A 20,561-nucleotide genomic window follows, 5' to 3' on the forward strand; every position below is an offset into this window, starting at 1 on the left:
CTCCAACACTGGAAGAAATAGGCTTCATCGTATTTAGGACTCACTGTCTTGCCTTTTAGGGGAGAAGGGGACCATAATCCTCATCTCATTTCCCTTTTCATATTTTCAATCTCTTTTCCTACTCATCTCTTGCATTCATGAATTAAAACACGTTCATCTCTCATAAAATATGTTCCCCACATTCCCCTCCAAGTGTGCTGCGGTGTCCTGGAAAGCTGGAAAGCTATTTAGCTGACTTAACTTGCTTACTCCCCTGTAACCTCCTGCATTTAGTTTTTTCATCTGATTTCCACCTACATGCTATTAAAATTATTGCCACCAAGTTCACCAGTAGATAAAATTTAGTCCTTATTTCACTTGACTTTTCTGTGAGATTTAACTCTCACAACATCATGATTAAAATATTATTTCCTTTATTTAAATTCAACAAATTAAGGCAATTACAGCATCCGCTATATGCCAGGCATTTTGCTGGATGCTAAGACATAGGCACACATTGTTGCTTTCTTGGGTTTTTGTGACACAACACTTCTTGTTTTTCTCCTAGTCTGGTACCTTTTTGTGGTCTCTGTTGAGTTCTTTCTCATCTTTAAATGTCAGTATTCTTCAGAGTTCTTCCTTTCGATTTCCTTTTCTCTTTACAGTCTCCCTGAATGCATCCTTATCCAAAGTTTTAGTTGTTATATTACTCATTTTTTTTTTCATTCAGTGTAGAGTAATTTTATACTAAGTGTATGCCTGGAATTGTACTAGGCAAGGGGAATATCAAGGTGAGATACAGTTCTCCCATCAAGGATATTGGTCCAGTGGGGACACACACAAGAGAAGAGATAATTACAATATAGTGAATAATGCTATGGTGTAATATATAGTTCAAGATGTTATAGGAGTATGTAAGGGCACCAAACTCCATTTTAATGATATGAAAGAAAGTATTTCAAAGAAGACAACCTGAAGACTAAATCACATCAAGATGAAAAATGGAACGGAGGATACTTACAGATAGAGAAAAGAGCATGGAGAAGTCTTGCAGGTGAGGAGGGTATAGCATAATAGTGTAATTGACCAGGTAAGTCAGTATGGCTAGGCTAGAGTGTAAGTGGGGGTGTGTGGAGAGATGAAGCAGAGAAAAAAAAAGGGTTTTAAGTACCAGGCTGAGCAGTTACCTTACCCTGAGTGCTGTGGGGAGCCATTGAAGGAGTTTTAAGCAGTGGAGTAGTTTTATATTTGTATTTTAGAAAACCCTGTTGCTTGGATTGGAAGGAATCATGGTTAGACCATGTTTGAAAGTTTGTTGCTATGAACCAGTGGTTCTCCACCAGTCATAATTTTGCCCTCCAAGGTATATCTGGTAATATCTGGAGACATTTTTGGTTGTCCCACCTGGCCTTGGGGGTCAGGGTGTGCTATTAGCTTTGAGTAGCTAGTGGTTTGTTTTCAAGACTGGCTTTTGGAATTCTCTGCTTATAAAGTCTGCTTGAGGTGAGCTCTGTTGAAATTAAAAGATCTTCCCTAACAAGAATAGCAGACATCAGGATTCTGTGTTAGGCCTTAGCAAAGCACTAAACACAGTTTATATAAATATATTTCCACTTTAATAGAAAAATGATACCTGTTTTGAGTATGATGCTGGGTGAAGAATGAAGAGGGGAGATTAAAGACTTTCTATATTTACTCTTTACTCTTTTTAGCAGTCCATTAATGAAAAATTCATGCTAATTAACTTGATGTATTGAGGATTTGATAAGCATTGTTTCTGAATAGTAAATGGAGCAAATTATCTATGTAACAGCTCTATGTAAACTTCAAGGAATACAGACTTTTTCTCTCTTCGGTCTTTTGAATACTGTAATTAAAGAAAACAGCAAACTTTCAAATGAAAGCCAAGAACCATGTAAGCCATCAGTTTCAACAAGTTCTTACTTTGTACCTGTATCAAGATTAACATCACAAAGTTACCTAGTGTGAATCACAGAACGCACTTGGAGGTGCTCATGTCAAAAGCATAAGTTGCATGTGCTTGATTTGGAATAGTGGAGTATCCCTTCCAATTTCATTTACATTGTGTTCTCATTTGAACTCTCCACCATGCCACACCTCCCCAGTATGCTAGCCCCAGGCTTCAGCCATGTTTCCAGACATCAGTAGATTTCTTGGCAACCGAGAAACCAGGCCATCTTCCTGGAGATGGCATGGAAACTTACTGGATATAGGAACTTACAGTGTTGAGGGAAGACAAAGTAATGAAATCTATATCTGAATAATGCAGGTTGTCTCTCATTATTTATATAAACTTATATAGTAAAAAATACCACCATGCAGATACTTAAAAATCTGATATCCAGATGGCTTTCTTTAGAGAATAGTCTCTGTCTTGTTACTCTCATAACTCAGAGAGAGTTGAAATGTAGAAATTGTTATTTTTATGGCAGATTTCAATGGTGTACAAAAATCTAGTAACTAGTAAAATAAACACTTATGGACTTATCACCCAGCTTTAACAATTATCAGTTTATAGCCAATCTTTCAACCACTCATTCACCCAATCTTACTTCTGTCCCCCCCACTTCCATTCCCCACCCACCTTGGATTGTTATAAAGCGAATCCTAGGCATTGTACCATTTCATCCATAAATATTTCAGTATGAACTAAAAAATAAGGGCTCTTTAGCAACATCACAACATCATTAGTACACATAATATAATGAAATATAATTCCTTAGTATCATCAAATATTAAGCCAATGTTTAAATATTTTCAATTATCCCAGTTTTGTTTGTTCCAGCCAAAATCCAGATACAGCCCACACATTGCAATTGGTTAATAATGCTCTTAAATTTCTTTTAATTCATATCCAAAGTGGATTTTTAAATTTTTGATAGCACAGAAATATCAGGAATCATTTACATGGATAATAATCTTACTCAGTCTTAGTAATTGAAGTGTTCCTAGGAGTTGAATCCCTCTTAACCTCAAGGAAACTGAGGGCCCCTGGATAGAAAATGGCATTTTCTAGATTTTACTTGGTATCTTGAGGCCTGCACTTTTGTTTTTTATTTTTTTATTTTATAGTTTATTGTCAAGTTGGTTTCCATATAATACCCAGTGCTCATCCCAACAAGTGCCCTCCTCCATGCCCGTCACCTCCATACCTCTCTCCCCCACCCCCATCAGCCTTCAGTTTGTTCTCAGCATTCAAGAGTCTCTCATGGTTTGCCTCTCCCCATCTCTTTTTTCCCTTTCCCCTCCCCCATGGTCCTCTGTTAAGTTTCTCCTGTTCCACTTATAAGTGAAAACATATGGTATCTGTCCTTCTCTGCCTGACTTATTTCGCTTAGCATAACACCCTTGAGTTCCATCCACGTTGCTACAAATGGCTAGATTTCATTCTTTCTCATTGCCATGTAGTAATTGAGACCTGTACTTTGATAGGAAGCAAAAATCTCTCTACTTCTGCTCAATTACACATCAGGACTGAAAACCTCAGTTCTGGTATAGTTGAATGTTAATGTAAATTGACTTTGTTTCTTGAGTATCTGTACGTTTGTTTGTAGTAAGTATTTGGTAGTTTGGCTAACTAAACCCTGTATCATCTTACTAAGGTGTAATGAATTCGATGTATCATTCTATTAAGGAGTAACAGACATTCCTTCATTTTCTCTTAACTAGTTGGTGCCCGAGAATAGTAGGAGGTGATGGTCTTGTGGAAAGCAGCACAGGTGGATGGGAATGAAAAGTAATGTATTTTTTAAGCAGATGAAATAGCAGAGACTTTTTTAAAGCCTGGTATATTTTCTCATTACCCAGATTTGATATTTATAAATTTAGGTTAAAGGGACAGCCTACATTATGTTTTTTTAATAATGATGTTACCACCCATTCATTTTAATGTTAACTGAGAAATTTCTCACTTCACTTAGGAAAATGACTACATTAATTCATACTTTGAAGATGGAGATGATTTTGGTGCAGACAGTGATGACAACATGGATGAAGCAACCTATTAGCTATGGAATTTCTCCAAAAATATCTTTGTGATACAACTTCTAAACATTTGGACAGACTTGTTTTCTATTTCCGATAAGGAATGAGTATTGTATTTTTGTTCCTGTTTCGTTAGACAAATATTTGCTGTCAAAATATTCAGAACCACGTTGAGTTTACATACTAGGTACCTTACCAGTTAGTCTCTGATGCTCTGACATTCCTTCTCAAAACCCGTCATCCCTCTTATGTGTTCAAGTGGATTTTTTTTTTTTGTATTATTTGGATTTGAATGTGCCTAGAGTTTTTGCATCTTTTAATCTATGTATTCATACTTGAACAAATTATTCTTGTTTAACTTGATCTGCTGTAAAACTATTACTAGTCATCATAGTGGGTTACTGTAATCTGAGCATTGACTTAATACTGCACAAGGAGCACTTTAAAAACAATGAAACTTGAAAATTTTATCTTTTACTTTTACATGGTATGTTCTGTGCTGTGACTACATAAACCTGAGTTCACAACTGCATAATTTATGAGATTGGAAATTTTGTGATCAAAAACATACACGCTGGGAAAAATGCCACATTTTTGAGGTGTAGCAGCTGCTGTTAAATTTCACAGGACTCCTAATTACCCAAGTGATTTATATCACAGTGCAGGATAAAACTCAGGTCATTTTAAAATTAAGATTAATCTTTTTTGTTTATTAAAAACTAGCTCCCCTGCTTTTTTATATTTGGCAGGGAAAATACCTAAAATCCCTCAGCCTCCAAAGACACACAAATGCCAAAGATTTTTCAAGGGAATTCATATTATGTATTTTTAAATGATTAATATTACCTACCAAAAAGATAAATTAATTTTTCCCTTTGGGGGAAAAGATATTACCTTTGGGGAAGATATTACCTATTACTAACCTTGAGAATCACAGCCAAATCCAATTTCCGCCTTTACTATTAGACTCAGCCTTGAAAATGAGCTTGGTTAAGTTTTCTGTGCCTTAGTTTCTCCACTTGTAAACTATTTCTATAAAACTGCTTAGACACCAACCAAACTTTGCCATATATATTCATACATACCTTACAAATATGATCACTCAATTTCAATTTGGCCCTCATTCTCAAAAAATTGTAGCTGGCTAATTGAAAAGTTTCAAAAATCAAACATATTTTCCTCACAAAATATATTATAACCTGATTTTCCATAGTGTATTCTGGAGGGGAAGATTAGAAAACATTTATATTGTCTTGTGCCATTTTGTAACATGACTTTCTCAGGAAAAAGATCATTTTCAATTTTAATACTTCCTCAGTTAATTCAAGATGGGTGTGAGGACCATTATTCAGTGCTGTGTTGATCACATGTGATTTGTTGAAATAAGCTTCTGGGAAACTTTAAACATTCTTAATAGAGAACAGGAATTAAAAATATATGCTAAAACAGCAATCTACTGGACTTAAAAGAGAAACTCATAGTTCCCAGTTGTAATGGACAAATAAAGTCACTTAAGATTATTAATTAAAACATTGATATTTTAGGGGTACCTGAGTGGCTTAATCAGTTAAGTGTCGACTCTTGATTTCGGTTCAAGTCATGATCTCAATCGTGAGATGGAGCCCCACGTCGGGCTCTGCACTGGGTATGGAGCCTGCTTGAGATTCTCTCCCTCCCTCTCCCTTTGCTCCTCCCCCGCTTGTGCGTGCTTGCACACATGCACTCTCTCAAAAAATAAAAATTTAAAAAACATTGTTTCATTCTCTCACTTCCTTAGTACCTTAGCCAAATACCACTTCTAGGAATCTGATCTCAATGGTTCCATTTACTTTCTTATAAATCTGCAGATAACCTTGTGAATTGAGCAAATACACTGAAGTATTTTTCTAACTTTCAGTTTGCCTCCACAATTTTAGTCCAGCAGACAGCCCTTTTGGGCAAGGATTAGCTCCCAGGAGGCCCTAGCCATCTGTCTTAAGTGCACTGTCTTCCCCACTTGGAAGATCTTTGTAGAAGTTTAAAGGTGACCAGCTGTGAGAAAGGACAGATGGAGTATTTGCAGGTTGCTTTATCAGCATGAACCTTGCTTTTCTGGCTTAAATTCTCAGGGACTATGAAGTTGGTTATTCCATAAGAAGGTAAACTTTAATGCAGAGACAGCCTCCTATATATAAAAAAGTACTTGTTGGTGAAGTGTCTTTAACATTGCTATATTAATAGGCAAACCTTTTTGCTATAATGCTTATTTTTCTGTTTACACATTAAATTCTTACAAAACAAAATTGTGTCCTTTTGTTTTATATGAACATGTCTTATTTTGAGCCTACTTAAACATAAACATATTTGATAGAGAAAACTAATACAGATTTTGCCTAGTAAAATATTTATTGAAAAAGAATGACAGTATCAAATATTCTTGAATAAACACCAACAAAAAAGAAAACTCAAGGTGACTGAAGTCATGATAACACATTCAGATTTGGCAGACAGTGATCACTGGTATCACAGACCTACACTGGGTACAAAAGAAATCCTTGTTAACCTTTCCATCTCTACCATAACGTACAGTGTCAATGGCTTTGTCTTAATATGGTTAAAGGCTCTGGAGTTAGTAAACACTTTCTATTAAAAAGTAATTTTAAATACAATTTTAAGGAAAAACAAGGATTACATCACAAATTCCTCCATTAAATAAATAAAAGCTTCAAACCAACTTTTTCTTTTTGCTACTGGTAACTTTTTAAAATATGCTTGAAGTGGAAAGGTGGTTTTATGATAAAATTTACATATAGAGCATTTTGTGAGATGTCTGACCCACAGCTTGCTAAGAAGTCATGGACCATGCCTTTTAAGGTCATCTTCTCTGATATCGAAGCACATCCAGAGAACATTCATCTGAAATTTGTTTTCATTTATGTCCTATAATCAGTGGATTTTACTTCAGTATAATGAAATATGAACTGAACTGCTAAACCTATGGCAATTCTATCTACCTTACATAGTATCTCTATTTTAAATAGTTTGAAAGAGGAGGAGAAAAGGTTTGCTTTTATTCAATTAAATTCAACAGCTTCCATTTTACACTGAATAATAAAATAGAAACTTTATTACATTTTGCATATCTTAAAATATGAAAAATAAGGGGCAGAAAATTTTAAAAACCAGTTTTACAGATGTACATGCTAACAATGTTCTACAATTCCATTTTGCATTTGTATAAAATACATTATACAAAAGATTTATAGTTTTTGCATACGTTAAAAGAATTAAATAAAGCATTCAAATACTTCTATGATCTAACAGTGCAATATGCACATACTTGGAAGAAAATTACTGATTTCCTGAGTAACACTGTTGTAATTCAAAGTGAGAATGATACCCATCATAATGCACCATTTAAAGAGACTTTTAAGAACTCCACCTTTACCCTGTAATTCTCTGACTGGATCCTTGCTTCGTATTTCTGAAACATCCTTCATATTTCCCACGTAGGTAATTTTAGAAATAGATAGCTTAAAAAGAACTAATCACTAAGTAGTGGTTCATTTAAAGAATTCTTCAAGCCACTGAACAAGCCAAGTAGAGTCCAAAAAAAGAAAAGTTTTAAACAATAATTCCTTTGGAAAAGTTCATTTAGCATTACAGTTTTCTATTTCTGATGTGGCCAGCCGACTGTATAATCCATTTTAATCTGTATTTTGAAGACAAATCCCATAATTTTCTAGGAGCAGGATGGCAAAAACTTTAAATGGCATCCAATAGTTCAAAACAACCTTAACCATTTGTACTCAGACTTTAAAAAAAAAAATAATAATCTGCCCTAAAAACAGATTTTTCTTCACTTACAACTATTTTTTTAAGTGAAGCAAACACAACCATTTGTAGTTGCTAGCATATATGTGTTACATATATACCTTCTAATGTAAAGCATCCAAGTAAATTCAAAGAAGGGTTTCAACACAAAATCCACAATATCAAACAATAATTGTTATTTTTACAAACTAATCTGTATTTGCTACAAATTTTGATGTATATTAGCACTTTTTAAAAGCTAAAATTATTCTAGATCTGTTAAATGCTTAGGAAATGTATAGAAAAAGGAAACTGCCGGGGCGCCTGGGTGGCTTAGTCGGTTAAGCGTCCGACTTTCGCTTAGGTCACGATCTCACGGTTCGTGGGTTCGAGCCCCGCGTCGGGCTCTGTGCTGACTGCCAGCTCGGAGCCTGGAGCCTGTTTCAGTCTGTGACTCCCTCTCACTCTGACCCTCCCTTGCTCACGCTGTCTCTCTCTCTCTCTCCTAGAAATAAATAAAACATTTAAAAAAAAAAAAAAAAAAGAAAAAGGAAACTGCCTGATTGTGTCATATGGATATGTTCTATTTCCTTCAAGAAAGGGGACATTCTGCAAGAGTGAAATGGTTTTTAATCAAGTACACAGTACACTTCACTACCTTACCTTACTTAATTTGGAAATCAGACTTACCACAATTTCAAAGCACCACTAGCAAAAAGGAATCACTGACTCTGTAATTTCATCAATTTGATGTAAACAAATTCTTCATTACACCCTAAAATAATCCATTTTTTTCCCTAAAACTTGATTTTTCAGCAGGCATAATAAATACAATGTAAATTGACCAAGTTAACACTGAGCATAAAGTAGAAAGATCATACATATTTTCAAGATGCCAAGGCACATTAAAACAATTTTAAAATTTCAAACTGAAGAGTTACTCAAAAAATGATTTTGCTACAACTTCCAATATTAACATTTTCGTTAATTGTCTAAGGTCCTTTAATATACGCAAGGGCTTTAATGTTTGACTTCTTTGTCCCATGTTTTTATGATACTTTGCTCCTGCAAGTACATAAACCTCATTTACCATATGTACTTACTCATCCCACTTGTTATCAGTATTGGAGTCTGAAATATAAAATGACTGGTCAAAAGCTGAAACATTAAAAATTAGTAAATAATGCCCAGAAAATGAAGTGGTATTATATACCTAAAGGTACATACTTTATTTTACACAAAACAGGAAAACCAGACTCCACCAAATCTTACTTCTAATGAATGATTTTGTTACATTTTTAAAACACATACTTTAAAAAATTAAATGATGGAAATCAGTATGCAAATGATGCTATTTAGCCAGGCTGTGTGTGATCAACAGCAAATCTTAAGAAATAGCACTATCAAGCCCTTTCAAGTGATCCACACACCTTTGGCCTCTGTTGCCCAATTTGATGCTACAGTTCAGAGAGGAAAAAAGGTTTAAGTTGAACATTTTCTCTTTGAAAAATCTAGATTAATGGATCAATAAATAGTCTGTTACTGTTAATGCAAAAGGTCTCTCATCTTTGCTTTTGATTAATGAACCACTTTCTACAACAGACCACAGAGGCAGACAATGAAAATTTGTTTTAACCCCATGAAGTTGTGCTTGATAGTGAAGGTGGAGACGAATTTATACAGTCTATGTTATGAATCCTATTGGACCATATGAAATAATACTTAATTTTAATTCTAAAAATTAAATTAGCTTACCTAGAGTAATATTATAAGGCATTAAATGTAATTAAGGCATGTTACTACACGTAACACAGCAACAACTTATCACAGTATGTGAGGATTTATTTCCTAAATAATGCAAATCTGTATAACACTTTTCATTAAAGAATTACAAAAGTGCTTTCAAATAACAGAGGCAAATGTAATCAGTTAAAAAACAGAAGCATAGGCAGCAAGCTGTAAGAGACGAAGATTACTTTTAGGTATTGCCCTAATCCAGTGTTCCAGTGACCAAACGGCAACTTCCCAACCATAACACATTATTTTGGGGGCTTATAAAAATTATTTTGCCTAATATATTTAACATTAATAACCTTAAGCCAAAAAATAATTACTTGAAAAATAAAACATAACCAGTCTTGAATATAAAAAATGATACATTTTCCAAGTTAAGAACTTTCTAGACCTATATTTAAATTCATTTCTGCTTTAGCACTGATACAAGATATATGGATTTATAACTCTCAATATCAACAACTAGCAACTGTAAAACTTTGATAATCTATTTGTAAATGGCTCCAAAAAAAGGATGAAAAACAAAAGCATCTTCAATCTCCTTAACTTTTCTGCCTTTAAAGTGGTTACTGAATATAAATGATTCACCACACCCCAGATACACATGATCATTAACACTGTAAGTATGAGCTCACTGCTGTGTTTTGTGTTGAGCAGCAGGTGATTGAGAATCTTGACTATAGAGTTTATGATCATGTTGGCCAAAGGGTATTCCTTTAGTCGGACCAATTCCATCTTCTACTTCTCTCTGCTGTGATGGGGGTGTGACTCCTGAATGCAAATGTGAGGAAGAATCCACTGTTGAATGATGACTAACATCCACTTTAGCTAAAATTTCATAATACAGCAAATAAAACACTGGCGTTATTATCCCTACTATCAACATTATCACTACAGCTGTCCACCACCCTATTCCCCAGTCTGCTCCATAATAAGGATCCTTACGTTGAATGTTTTTGTTATCAGGTTCAAAACGTATTTGTTGTGCTGTTAAAGCAGATACCACCTCATTAAGGTTTTCTCTTTTGGTGTCTGTACATTTTACTATTTGTTCTATGTCTCTGTCTACTTCTTTTAAAAAGCTGCCAGCTGATTCACTGGAAGAAAGAGAATCATTAGATGGCAAAATGTCCTGTTGTTCTGGAACAAACTGAACAGATGATGGACGTGAAGCCTGTCTTCCTTTTGGAGGATAAAGTGTTTCAGTCAATGAACTAAACTTTTTAACTGGAATTTTGATAGACCTAAGGGCAAAAAAGTCTTGATCGCTGATGAGATTATTAACCCTCTTGATATCTGCTACCTGTAAAAAAAAAAAAAAAGAAACAAACAAAATGCAACATTCAACTGAATTCTCAATCAAAACAGAGGTAATAGTATTCATTCATCCCATTACTTTTGGAAGGAAAAAAAAGGCAGAGCTTAATTAGTAGTAATATTAAGTTATCACACCCAAAGAGATTTTATCTTATTGGTGGATAACAGTTCTACACTACTCTTGATCTACCAGTCTTAGGAAACCACTAATTACTTTTTACTTTCACTCATGTATTATTAACACTAATGTTAGGTATTTAAGTAGATTCTGGAATCCTATATTTCTCTTTGTACATCATACACAAATATCACACTTCTGCTGTTTGTAAACAATTTGAGAAGGATGACAATATATATGTTCTTTCTTCCAGTCTTGCAACTAGAATACAGGGAAATGTCAACTTATCCAACTAAAACTACTGTATTTTATTGAAACTAACATGCCACCAACTCTAAGATGTGCCATTATTTATCATTAAGGGGAAAAAAACATCAATATTGAAAGTGCCACCATTCCACTTTCCAAGATGCTAAAATCTGTGGGAAAAAAATGCACCTTAGAATTGATAACATAATTTCTCTCTCTCCTTGTCTTCTGATGACATTTTCTCTAATTCTGTGTTCATGTAGTAGTCAACCACCCTCAAGATAAGTCATTTTTTATAAGCTTTCCCTATATATTATACAGTCCTCAACCTGTCTGTATATCCTAGCCACCTGCCATTGTGAGGAGGGAGAGCATGAGAGTGTTCCTCAGATTACCAGTTATTATGCTAAGGCTCCCACAATCATTAAGTGATTAGTCCCACTGGTGATTTCCATCAGTGCTTTAACCTAAGTCCTAATATTTATCACCTGATTGATGTCAGAGAGGTAAAGTGTGTCTAGTAATGATGCCATTTAGTGAGATATAGAACACTCTGGAGGGAGAAAAGAGAATAAACACAGATTTTATACATGTTGACATTGAGATGACTGAAAAACCCAGGTGGAAGCTATCCAACAGAGTTATAGTTATATGTCTGAAATTCGAAAGAATGATCTCATCTAGAAATATTGAATTGTGGATCATCAGCAAAAAATGGTAAATGAAGTCACAGGAGTACACAGATTCACTAAAAAAGACTGGGAGAAAAAGGAGATCAATGAAAGATCTCTGAGGAATGCCAACATTTGAGGGTTATGCTGAGTAAGAGAAATCTACAAAGGAGAATAAGAAAGAGTGGCCAAGGGGTGGCTGGCTGGCTCAGTCAATAAGAGTGTGTGACTCTTGATCTTGGGGTTTAAGTTCAAGACCCATGTTGGGTACAGAGATTATTTAAAAATAATATATTTAAAAGCAAAGAGTGGCCAAGGAAGCAATATACAATGGTGCTTAAAAGCATGAACTATCTGGGTTTGAAGGATTGCTCCGACACTTTCTAGCTATATGATTTGGGGCAAGTTGTTTAGCCTTTCTACAATTCAATTTCCACATATGTAAAATGACAGTACTAACATTACCTACCACATAGAGTTTTGCAAAAATTAATAAATTAAAACAAATGAACATTCAAATAGCAATATATAGTACATTATGCAAATATTAGCTGTTAGTAAATATTACCAGTAGGAAAATCAGAAAGCTGAAAAATAAAGGAGGTCAAACAAAGAAGAGTTTTTAGGAGGGAGTGGTGACTCATCAACTGCAGACTCCTGATCAAGTTCACTGAAGAATGAGTTCCTGTTGGAAAAATCAACTCCCTGCAAGTGTGTATGTGGGAGGAGGATGGAAAGAGAACTGAGGTGCAACTAGACGAGACAATAAACTATGTGGAGTCAATTTTTAAATGTTTATTTTTGAGAGAGAGAGACAAGAGTGTGAGTGGAGGAGGGTCAAAGCGAGGGAGATACACACTCTGAAGCAGGCTCCAGGCTCTGAGCTGTCAGCACAGAGTCCTACACAGGGCTCGAACTCACCAACTGCGAGACGGTGACCTGAGTGGAAGTCAGATGTTTAACCAACTGTGCCACCCACGCGCCCCATAAGTACCCTATTTTTAAAGTGTAAACCCTTTTGTAAGGTTCATCCTTTTTTTTTTTTTTTTTTTTTTGCAGTTTGAGCGCCTAGCAAAAGGAGCATTGCTTAACTCCCTAACTCTGTTGTATCAATCTTCCCTACTGTAGACAAGATCTTCTTTCCTCTAATGTTAAGCTAACTGCCCTTTCATCATTCTTCATTTTAAATAAGGAATCAGCTGAATACCCCCAAATAAACTCTGTAAACTTCTTCTCTATCATTATTACACATATTTCAGTCTAAGCCCTGATCATCTTCACTTGAATTATTCCAATAATCTCCTTATTGGGTCCCCTCCAACTCACCAGCAGGTTTCCCTACCATTTTGTAGTAATCTTGTTAAACCATATAGCAGTGTTCTACTATATAGATAAAACTTTTCCTCAATTATCTCAAAGTGCTTCATCCCAATCAATCTACACCACTCACTTTTGAAACACCTATTAAACTACCTCTGTTGTTCACCTCATTTTCTCAAAATCTTCTCTATATCACTCCCCTATACCTTTCTTCCCATATACTCATTTTTTCTCTTTTTCACCTCACTGGAAATATGACCTATTTTTAATCATTTAGATAGCATTTCAAACTTCTCTTCTTCTAAGACGATTTATCAGGTTTGTTAAAGAAAAATCCGTTTCTTTCTCTAATAAAGCTACTGGACCACAATCTTCTCTTGAATCTCCACCTTGGTAATTTTAGCCTTGTTCTTAATTTTAAATCTTAGTTACTATCCATCACCAACCTTCTAAAGCACATTCTGCAAATTATTTTTCTACAAAATATGAATTCACATATTTACGTTAAAAATTAAATCAGACATACTATAATAATAAATGGCACAGCCTACATGAACGAGCTGCAAAAACCCCCAAATAACCAAGCTCTTACCTCAGCAAGAAATGTGTTTCACTAAAATATTTCATTAAATTCTTAAATTAAAATTCTTAATGTATCTGTTTTGACCAGCTATGAATTACAATAATTATTCAGAAAAATTAATACAAAGAACCTTATGTTCATAGGAAATTTTTAAAAATTAAATTTATATTTGTACATATTTGTGGGCACCAGGATGGCTCAGGTTAAAAATCTGACTCTTGATTTCAGCTCAGGCCATGATCTCATGATTCCTGAGATCAAGCCACACATTGGGCTCTGCACTATCAGCTTGAGACTTTCCCTCCCTTTCTCTCTGCCCCTCCTCCGCTCACGATCACACTCTCTCTCAAAATAGACATTTGAAAAATAAAATAAATTTGAATGTATTTGTATAAACAAGCCTATAAATATGTATGATTTTATTAAAGAGAACTATGACAGGTAACCAATAAAGGCTTTCAAGTACAAAAATATACCTATGGAAGGCTGTTGGGGGAGGATCAAAATTTTAATCAAGGAGAAAAAAGAATGATAAAACTTTCATGCTACTAAAGAGTGGTGAGTATCATCACATCATCATCATCACTGTGTCTTTAAATGGTGGTACGTAGGGCACCTGGGTGGCTCAGTCGGTTGAGGGTCCAACTTCAGCATAGGTCATGATCTCACAGTTCGAGCCCCACAGCTTGCTCCAGATCCTCTGTCCCCCTCTCTCTCTCTGCCCCTTCCCAGCTCATACTCTCTCTCAAAAATAAATAAACATTTAAAATAAGAGAGACAGAGTGAGAAAGAGTGTATATAATGAGTATTCTAACAGTCTTACTTCTAAATATCAATAGTGACAACATTTTCGAAAGTATATCCATAAAGTCATTAGTAGGAAGTATCTAAACTCACTTTAAAATGTGCTACGAGGTACACAGTACATATATTTCAAAATTCTACTAGGAGTATGAGAACATGAATAAAGCATGTGAAAATTATTAAGTTTGAAAAAATGTTCTAACAATTTCCATAACAGTGTGTTTACATGAAAGAAAACAGATTCCACACTAAGGATGCAAGATGGACATAAAGACACAGATATAAAATAGGAATAAAAACAGAGTTTAGTATTATGAAAATAAAAAATATACCTTCCTATTAATCAACCCTACTTTGGGGAATCTATTCCACAGAAATAAAGGTAACCCCACTTATTATTTTTTTAATTAAAAAAAAGTTCTTTAACGTTTACTTTTGAGACAAAGACATAGCACGAGTGTGGGAAGGGCAGACAGCGAGGGAGACACAGAATCTGAAGCAGTCTCCAGGCTCTGATCTGTCAGCACAGAGCTCAACCCCATGAACCTTGAGATCATGACCTGAGCCGAAGTTGGACACTTAACCAACTGAGCCACCCAGGCATCCTACGTACCACTATTTAAAGACACAGTGATGATGATGATATTCACCACACAAGTTAAAATATGGAGAAAATCCCGACTACATGATAGAACAACTTAATATTATGGTATATCCATTCTATGCAATATTATATAACTTTATAAAATGAGTTAGATCTGTAAGAGAGTGAGGCATGTCTATGATATATTAAGAAATGAGGGGTGCCTGCATGGCTCAGTAAGTTAAGTGTCTGACTCTTGATTTTGGCTCAGGTCATAATCTCATTATTCATGAGATCAAAACCGTTGTCAGGCTCTACACAGACTGCTTTCAGCACAAAGCCTGTTGGAATTCCTTCTCACTCTCTCTCTGTCCCTCTCCTGCTCGTGCTCTCTCTCAAAGTAAATGAATAAACATTAAGAAAAAAAAATAAGAAATGAAAAAGGCAAAAGCAACTTGCAAAGTAATAAGCATAGTATAAACCAATTTTTAAATGTTTACATATATATATACATATATATATATATTTTTTTTTTTTTTGAAAGAGTGAGCCAGCGTGCATGCACACATGAACCGGGGAGGGGCAGAGAAAGAGGGAGACAGAGGATCTCAAGAGGGTTCTGCCCTGACAGCAATGAGCCAATTTGGGGCTGGAACTCACAAACTGTGAGATCATGACCTGGGCTGAAGCCAGACACTCAACCGAGCCACCCAGGCACCTCAAACGATTTTTAAAAAACAAAAATCAGGGCACCAAGGTGGCTCCGTCGGTTAAAAGGGCAACTTTGGCTTAGGTCAGGATCTCAGAGTTCATGTCAGGCTCTGTGCTGACAGCTCAGAGCCCGGAACTTGCTTCGGATTCTGTGTCTCCCTTTCTCTCTACCCCTCTCTGGTTCACACTCTGTTTCTTTCTTTCTCAAAAATAAACATTTAAAAAAAATTTTTTTTAAACAGAAAAACAAAAATCACCAACACCTCAAGTATTTTAGATATATGTTTATATATTACATATATGTATATTATTTTTAGAAGCACAAAAAAGGTATGGAAGGAAACACACCAAAGTGTGTTATTTTAGGAAGATGAGGCAGAAAAAAATTTTTCCTTATGTATTTCTATATTCTCTTACAACTTGAATAAGGAGAAAAGATAACACGTTTGGGTGTCTTTTAATACTGAAACTACACTCATGGATTTAGAAAGAAACAGATATCCAACTCTTCACTTAAAAATTTAAAAAGATAACATCTACCAACATAATACAGACTTTTATGGAAAGAAAGTAAAAGATGAGATAAAAGAGCACAGACCTTACTTCAATTTGTGCTAATGAACAAGTAATTTGGGGTGGCATTATGCAAAATCAAATTCAAACTTACCGTACAACAGTACTGAAGGGCTATTGCATTTAAAGTATCTCCTTCCTGTATATCTTTTGTTAATACTATAATGTCATCAAGTCTATCTCTTGATGTACTTCTTCGTATTTTCTCTTTTCCTCTGGATCGAAGCTCATACACTTCAGCATCCTCCTCCAATACGTCACTGTCTGTACAATTTCCAAACGCATGTAGTTGACCACTTGAATGAACTCCTGGAAGAGGAAAACTACGATTCTGATGTCTCCCTGCCATGTCAAAATCTGAGGGGGAAAGAAAGCAGAGAAAACCCTGGAATGTAGCTGATCCATATGACAAAGTTACATGAATCTTACATTCAGGACACGTTATATATATATATATTTTAAGAATGATTTTAGTTATTTAAGAACTTAAGTTTGAGTTTTAGAGGATGTTAAAGTGCAAAGAACATATCTGGCAGCAGAAACAATGAGAGGGGAGGAAGAAGTAATCCATTCTTATAAACCATGTATCACAAAAGTAGAAGTGATAAACATTTCCACAAAAGTAAACTGTTATTGCTTAAGAACAAAAAACTAAGCTCCCCTTATTCTCAGTATATGAATAAAATTAAGGAAATATTTTTATATTCTATATTACAACTTCTGATCATATATGTACAATTTATAATTCTGATAAAATCAAAGTACATGTTTTATATGTACAAACAAAACACTTCAATAAATCCAATATTCTGGCTTGTTCAGCATTTTAAGTTCATATGTCTTTTGTACTACCTACCCACTTCCTTGGATCAAGCAGACTTCAGTATTTATGTTTAGTATAGTATGTGCTTTCTATATAGGTCATAATTTTGCCCTAGACTAAGGATTCTTATCCTTGAGAAGCTTTTCACCAATATTTATCAAACACCTCATACAGGGGCGCCTGGGTGGCTCAGTTGGTTAAGCGTCTGACTTTGGCTCAGGTCATGATCTCACGGTTCGTGGGTTCTAATTCCCCCGTAGGGCTCGGTGCTGACTGCCAGCTCAGAGCCTGGAGCCTGTTTCAGTCTGTGACTCCCTCTCTCTCTGACCCTCCCCTGCTCATGCTGTCTTTCTCTCTCTCTCTCAGAAATAAATAAAAATTAAAAAAAAAAAAGACCTCATCCAACTCAATTTATGATCCATAAAGACTGAACATATTTTAGGTCACTACATTCATTTCTACTTCAGACTGAGCACTGACCTAAATTAAAAACATACATCAATAAGCGGACATCAATGAGTATTTTTGGTTACATGCACTCTCAAGTGACCTTCATCAAGCTGGCCTATTCTCATTAAAAACAAAACAAAAATATAAAAAAACTAATTCTACATGCCCTGTTCTAGCTTCATATTAAATGTTCACATAAGAAAGGATAGTAGAGGGGCGCCTGGGTGGCTTAGTCAGTTAAGCGTCCGACTTTCGCTTAGGTCATGATCTCGCGGTCCGTGGGGTCGGGCCCCGCGTCGGGCTCTGTGCTGACTGCCAGCTCAGAGCCTGGAGCCTGTTTCAGTCTGTGACTCCCTCTCTCTCTGACCCTCCCCTGCTCACGCTGTCTCTCTCTCTCTCTCCTAGAAATAAATAAAAAAAAAAAAATTAAAAAAAAAAAAGAAAGGATAGTATATATTTTTCAGTTATTGTAAAAGATGGAAAGAAGTAGACAAGGAGTAAAAGGCATTTTGGAGATAAAATACTTAGGACTTAATATTGCAACTCAGATATCAAAAAAGGAAAGAAGAATCATGCCAAGATTTCTGATTTGCATCACTGAGTAGATGGTAATGCCAGTCTCTAAAATACCCAACACTGGAAGACAATCAGGAGGCTGGACTATTGATTATAAATTCCTCTAAGACAGCCCGAAAGAAGGTGGAGTAGTCAATGGGCTATACAGTCAAATTCAGAAAGGTCTGGGTAAGAAATATAATTTCATGACTCATGTGCATAGGAAGAAACTGAAACTGTATAGGTATAAAGGAGATTCCTTAGAGAAAGTACAGAATAAGAGAAGAGGAGCCAAGACTGAGCCTTGAAGCTACATGTAGTAGTATCTAAGTGAAGGAAAATCTGCCTGCAAAGAATATGGAAAAGGAATATTCAGAAGAAGAAACCATAAAAATAGTGTGTCATGGAAGGCAAGCCCAAATGGTATCTTAAAGGACTTAGTTCAGTTGTGAATACTATAGACAAATACTAAGTGAAAAAGACCGAAAAAAAAAAACCCAAAACAAACAAAAAAACCTCCAAAAGTCTAAATTTGTAATATGGATGACAAGAGATTACATTCTGTATGTAGGCACATACATAATTCATGGAAGTATTTCAGAGAGTTGAATCCAACCCTCTAAAACCAGTTTCTGATTCTACTGTACAGCACCAATGCAATGCTTTAAGAACCCAAGGGTTTCTATTAGACTAATCTAGATAATAGCTATATATTAAGCAGACTCTTAAAAGTTAAGAACCACTTAACATACAGTCGTTCAAATGTATTGATCTTGCTGTGCTGCCCTTTAGACTTTTCCTCCCTAATAATTTGTTCTTAAAATCCCAAAGTGGCTCAGTACAGTTGAAATTCACTGAGCAATGCCCAAAGCCATTTTACATATTGCTATCAAACGTTCTCCACTGTGTACTGCTAAATACTAAATAATACGACTAGAACTTCATCTTACTATCTCTTCACTGTCATGTGTAATGAATTGCAGGCAGCAGAATACCACAAACTGGATACTGCTTCTGAATAATCAAGAATTGGTTGTCTCCAAGTGAAGTGGAAAGACAGGGGCCCAAGCAGGTAAGTATCAAAGCCAACTACAGAGAGAGCAGAAAGTACATAGTATTCAACTCATTGGCTCAATGTTCTTCACTTGTCTTAACTCTTAGGGTTGGTGGAAAAAAGCCTGCATGCTACCTAGAATACAATCCATCGCAAAAAGTAATTACCAATGGATACGTTGTTAAAACATTCGACCAGCTCACTCTGTAACTGAAAACGTTTCCCAAACACCTTCCTACTTTATAATAACTGTTGTTGGGTGTTTTACTTTGAATTTCCTTAAGTAGAGAGCAATAAAAGGGCCATAGGGCACAAGCAATAAAAGGGACTGTATCCACCAGGGGCAATTCAGTTTTTAAAAACTTCTCTTCCTCTCCATTCCACACAGCGAGATTTTTTTCTTTCCTTGTTTATACGATAATTAAATCTGAGATTTTTAAGCCACAACATCACACTTGGGCGGTGTGGACGACATGCTGTCAGCATATATTGTTGCGGGGGGAATGTAGTGTTTAGGTTTTAAATGCGTGGCTCCGAGAATCAGACAGGTAGGAGTCCTTCCTCTGAGCCTCAGTTTCCCCGAGAGTAAAGAGGAGCTGCGGTGGGGTTGGTCGCGAAGGTCTCCTCTGTCTTAGGATCTCCTCCATGCAGGCCGGGATCTAAGCCCCAAGCGGCGGCCCGGGCTACACCTGCGGCCGAGGGCTCCTCCCTGTCTCCGGCAAGAAAAGCATAGCTGGGGCCCAATCCCACCGACCGCCATCTTTACCTGTTCCGTTAGCAGCAGGGACGCAACAAGGAGCCCGCTGCCAGGTCCGCCGCCGCGGCTCCGGTCCCGGGCAAATTCATGACCAACCCTGCGATTCTAGCCGCCCCTGTCCTCTGCCGCCACCGCCACCAACGTCTCTGCCTTCCGGGCCGTGCGCCGCCGCCACGTCCGCAAACCTGCCGTGCGTCATCGCGTCAAGTGGGCGGAGGTGGGCAGGAGTGGGGGAGGAGGAGGAGGACGAGAGAGGAGGGGGNACAATGGTCGGCGCTCGGTGCGCATGCGCAGGGACGCCTCCAGGGCCGGGGGGCGGGGTCCGAGTTCCAGCCCCGCCCATGTCTCCTCCCCGTCTGCCCCAGCTCCCGCACCGGCCGTGGTAGCAGCTTCGAGGGCAAATTCTGCTGGGTCTCGGTAACC

At 36.4% G+C, this 20,561-nt stretch overlaps 2 protein-coding genes across 4 annotated transcripts in view; one reads left to right on the forward strand and one right to left on the reverse strand.

The window, feature by feature from the left end:
• POLR3G (RNA polymerase III subunit G) overlaps positions 1–5,736 on the forward strand; it is a 40,750-nt gene extending 35,014 nt beyond the window's left edge. For all 3 annotated transcript variants that reach the window (XM_077770981.1, XM_077770984.1, XM_077770983.1), the window contains exon 8: positions 3,921–5,736. In XM_077770981.1, coding sequence (XP_077627107.1) covers positions 3,921–4,007 — 87 coding nt within the window. In that variant the 3' untranslated portion in view covers positions 4,008–5,736. The remainder of the gene's footprint in view (positions 1–3,920) is intronic.
• A 608-nt stretch (positions 5,737–6,344) lies between these two features.
• LYSMD3 (LysM domain containing 3) lies at positions 6,345–20,347 on the reverse strand. Its single transcript, XM_077770980.1, has 3 exons — positions 20,148–20,347; positions 16,594–16,856; positions 6,345–10,873 (listed from the first exon to the last, which is right to left on the reverse strand). Exons 2-3 carry the CDS (start codon positions 16,846–16,848, stop codon positions 10,202–10,204), a joined length of 927 nt encoding a protein of 308 aa, XP_077627106.1. The 5' UTR covers positions 16,849–16,856; positions 20,148–20,347; the 3' UTR covers positions 6,345–10,201.
• Between the last annotated feature and the right edge of the window lie 214 nt (positions 20,348–20,561).

The sequence above is a fragment of the Crocuta crocuta genome, unplaced genomic scaffold (assembly GCF_008692635.1).
Source record: "Crocuta crocuta isolate KB4526 unplaced genomic scaffold, BGI_CrCroc_1.0 scaffold196, whole genome shotgun sequence".
Taxonomy (NCBI): Eukaryota; Metazoa; Chordata; class Mammalia; order Carnivora; family Hyaenidae; genus Crocuta; species Crocuta crocuta.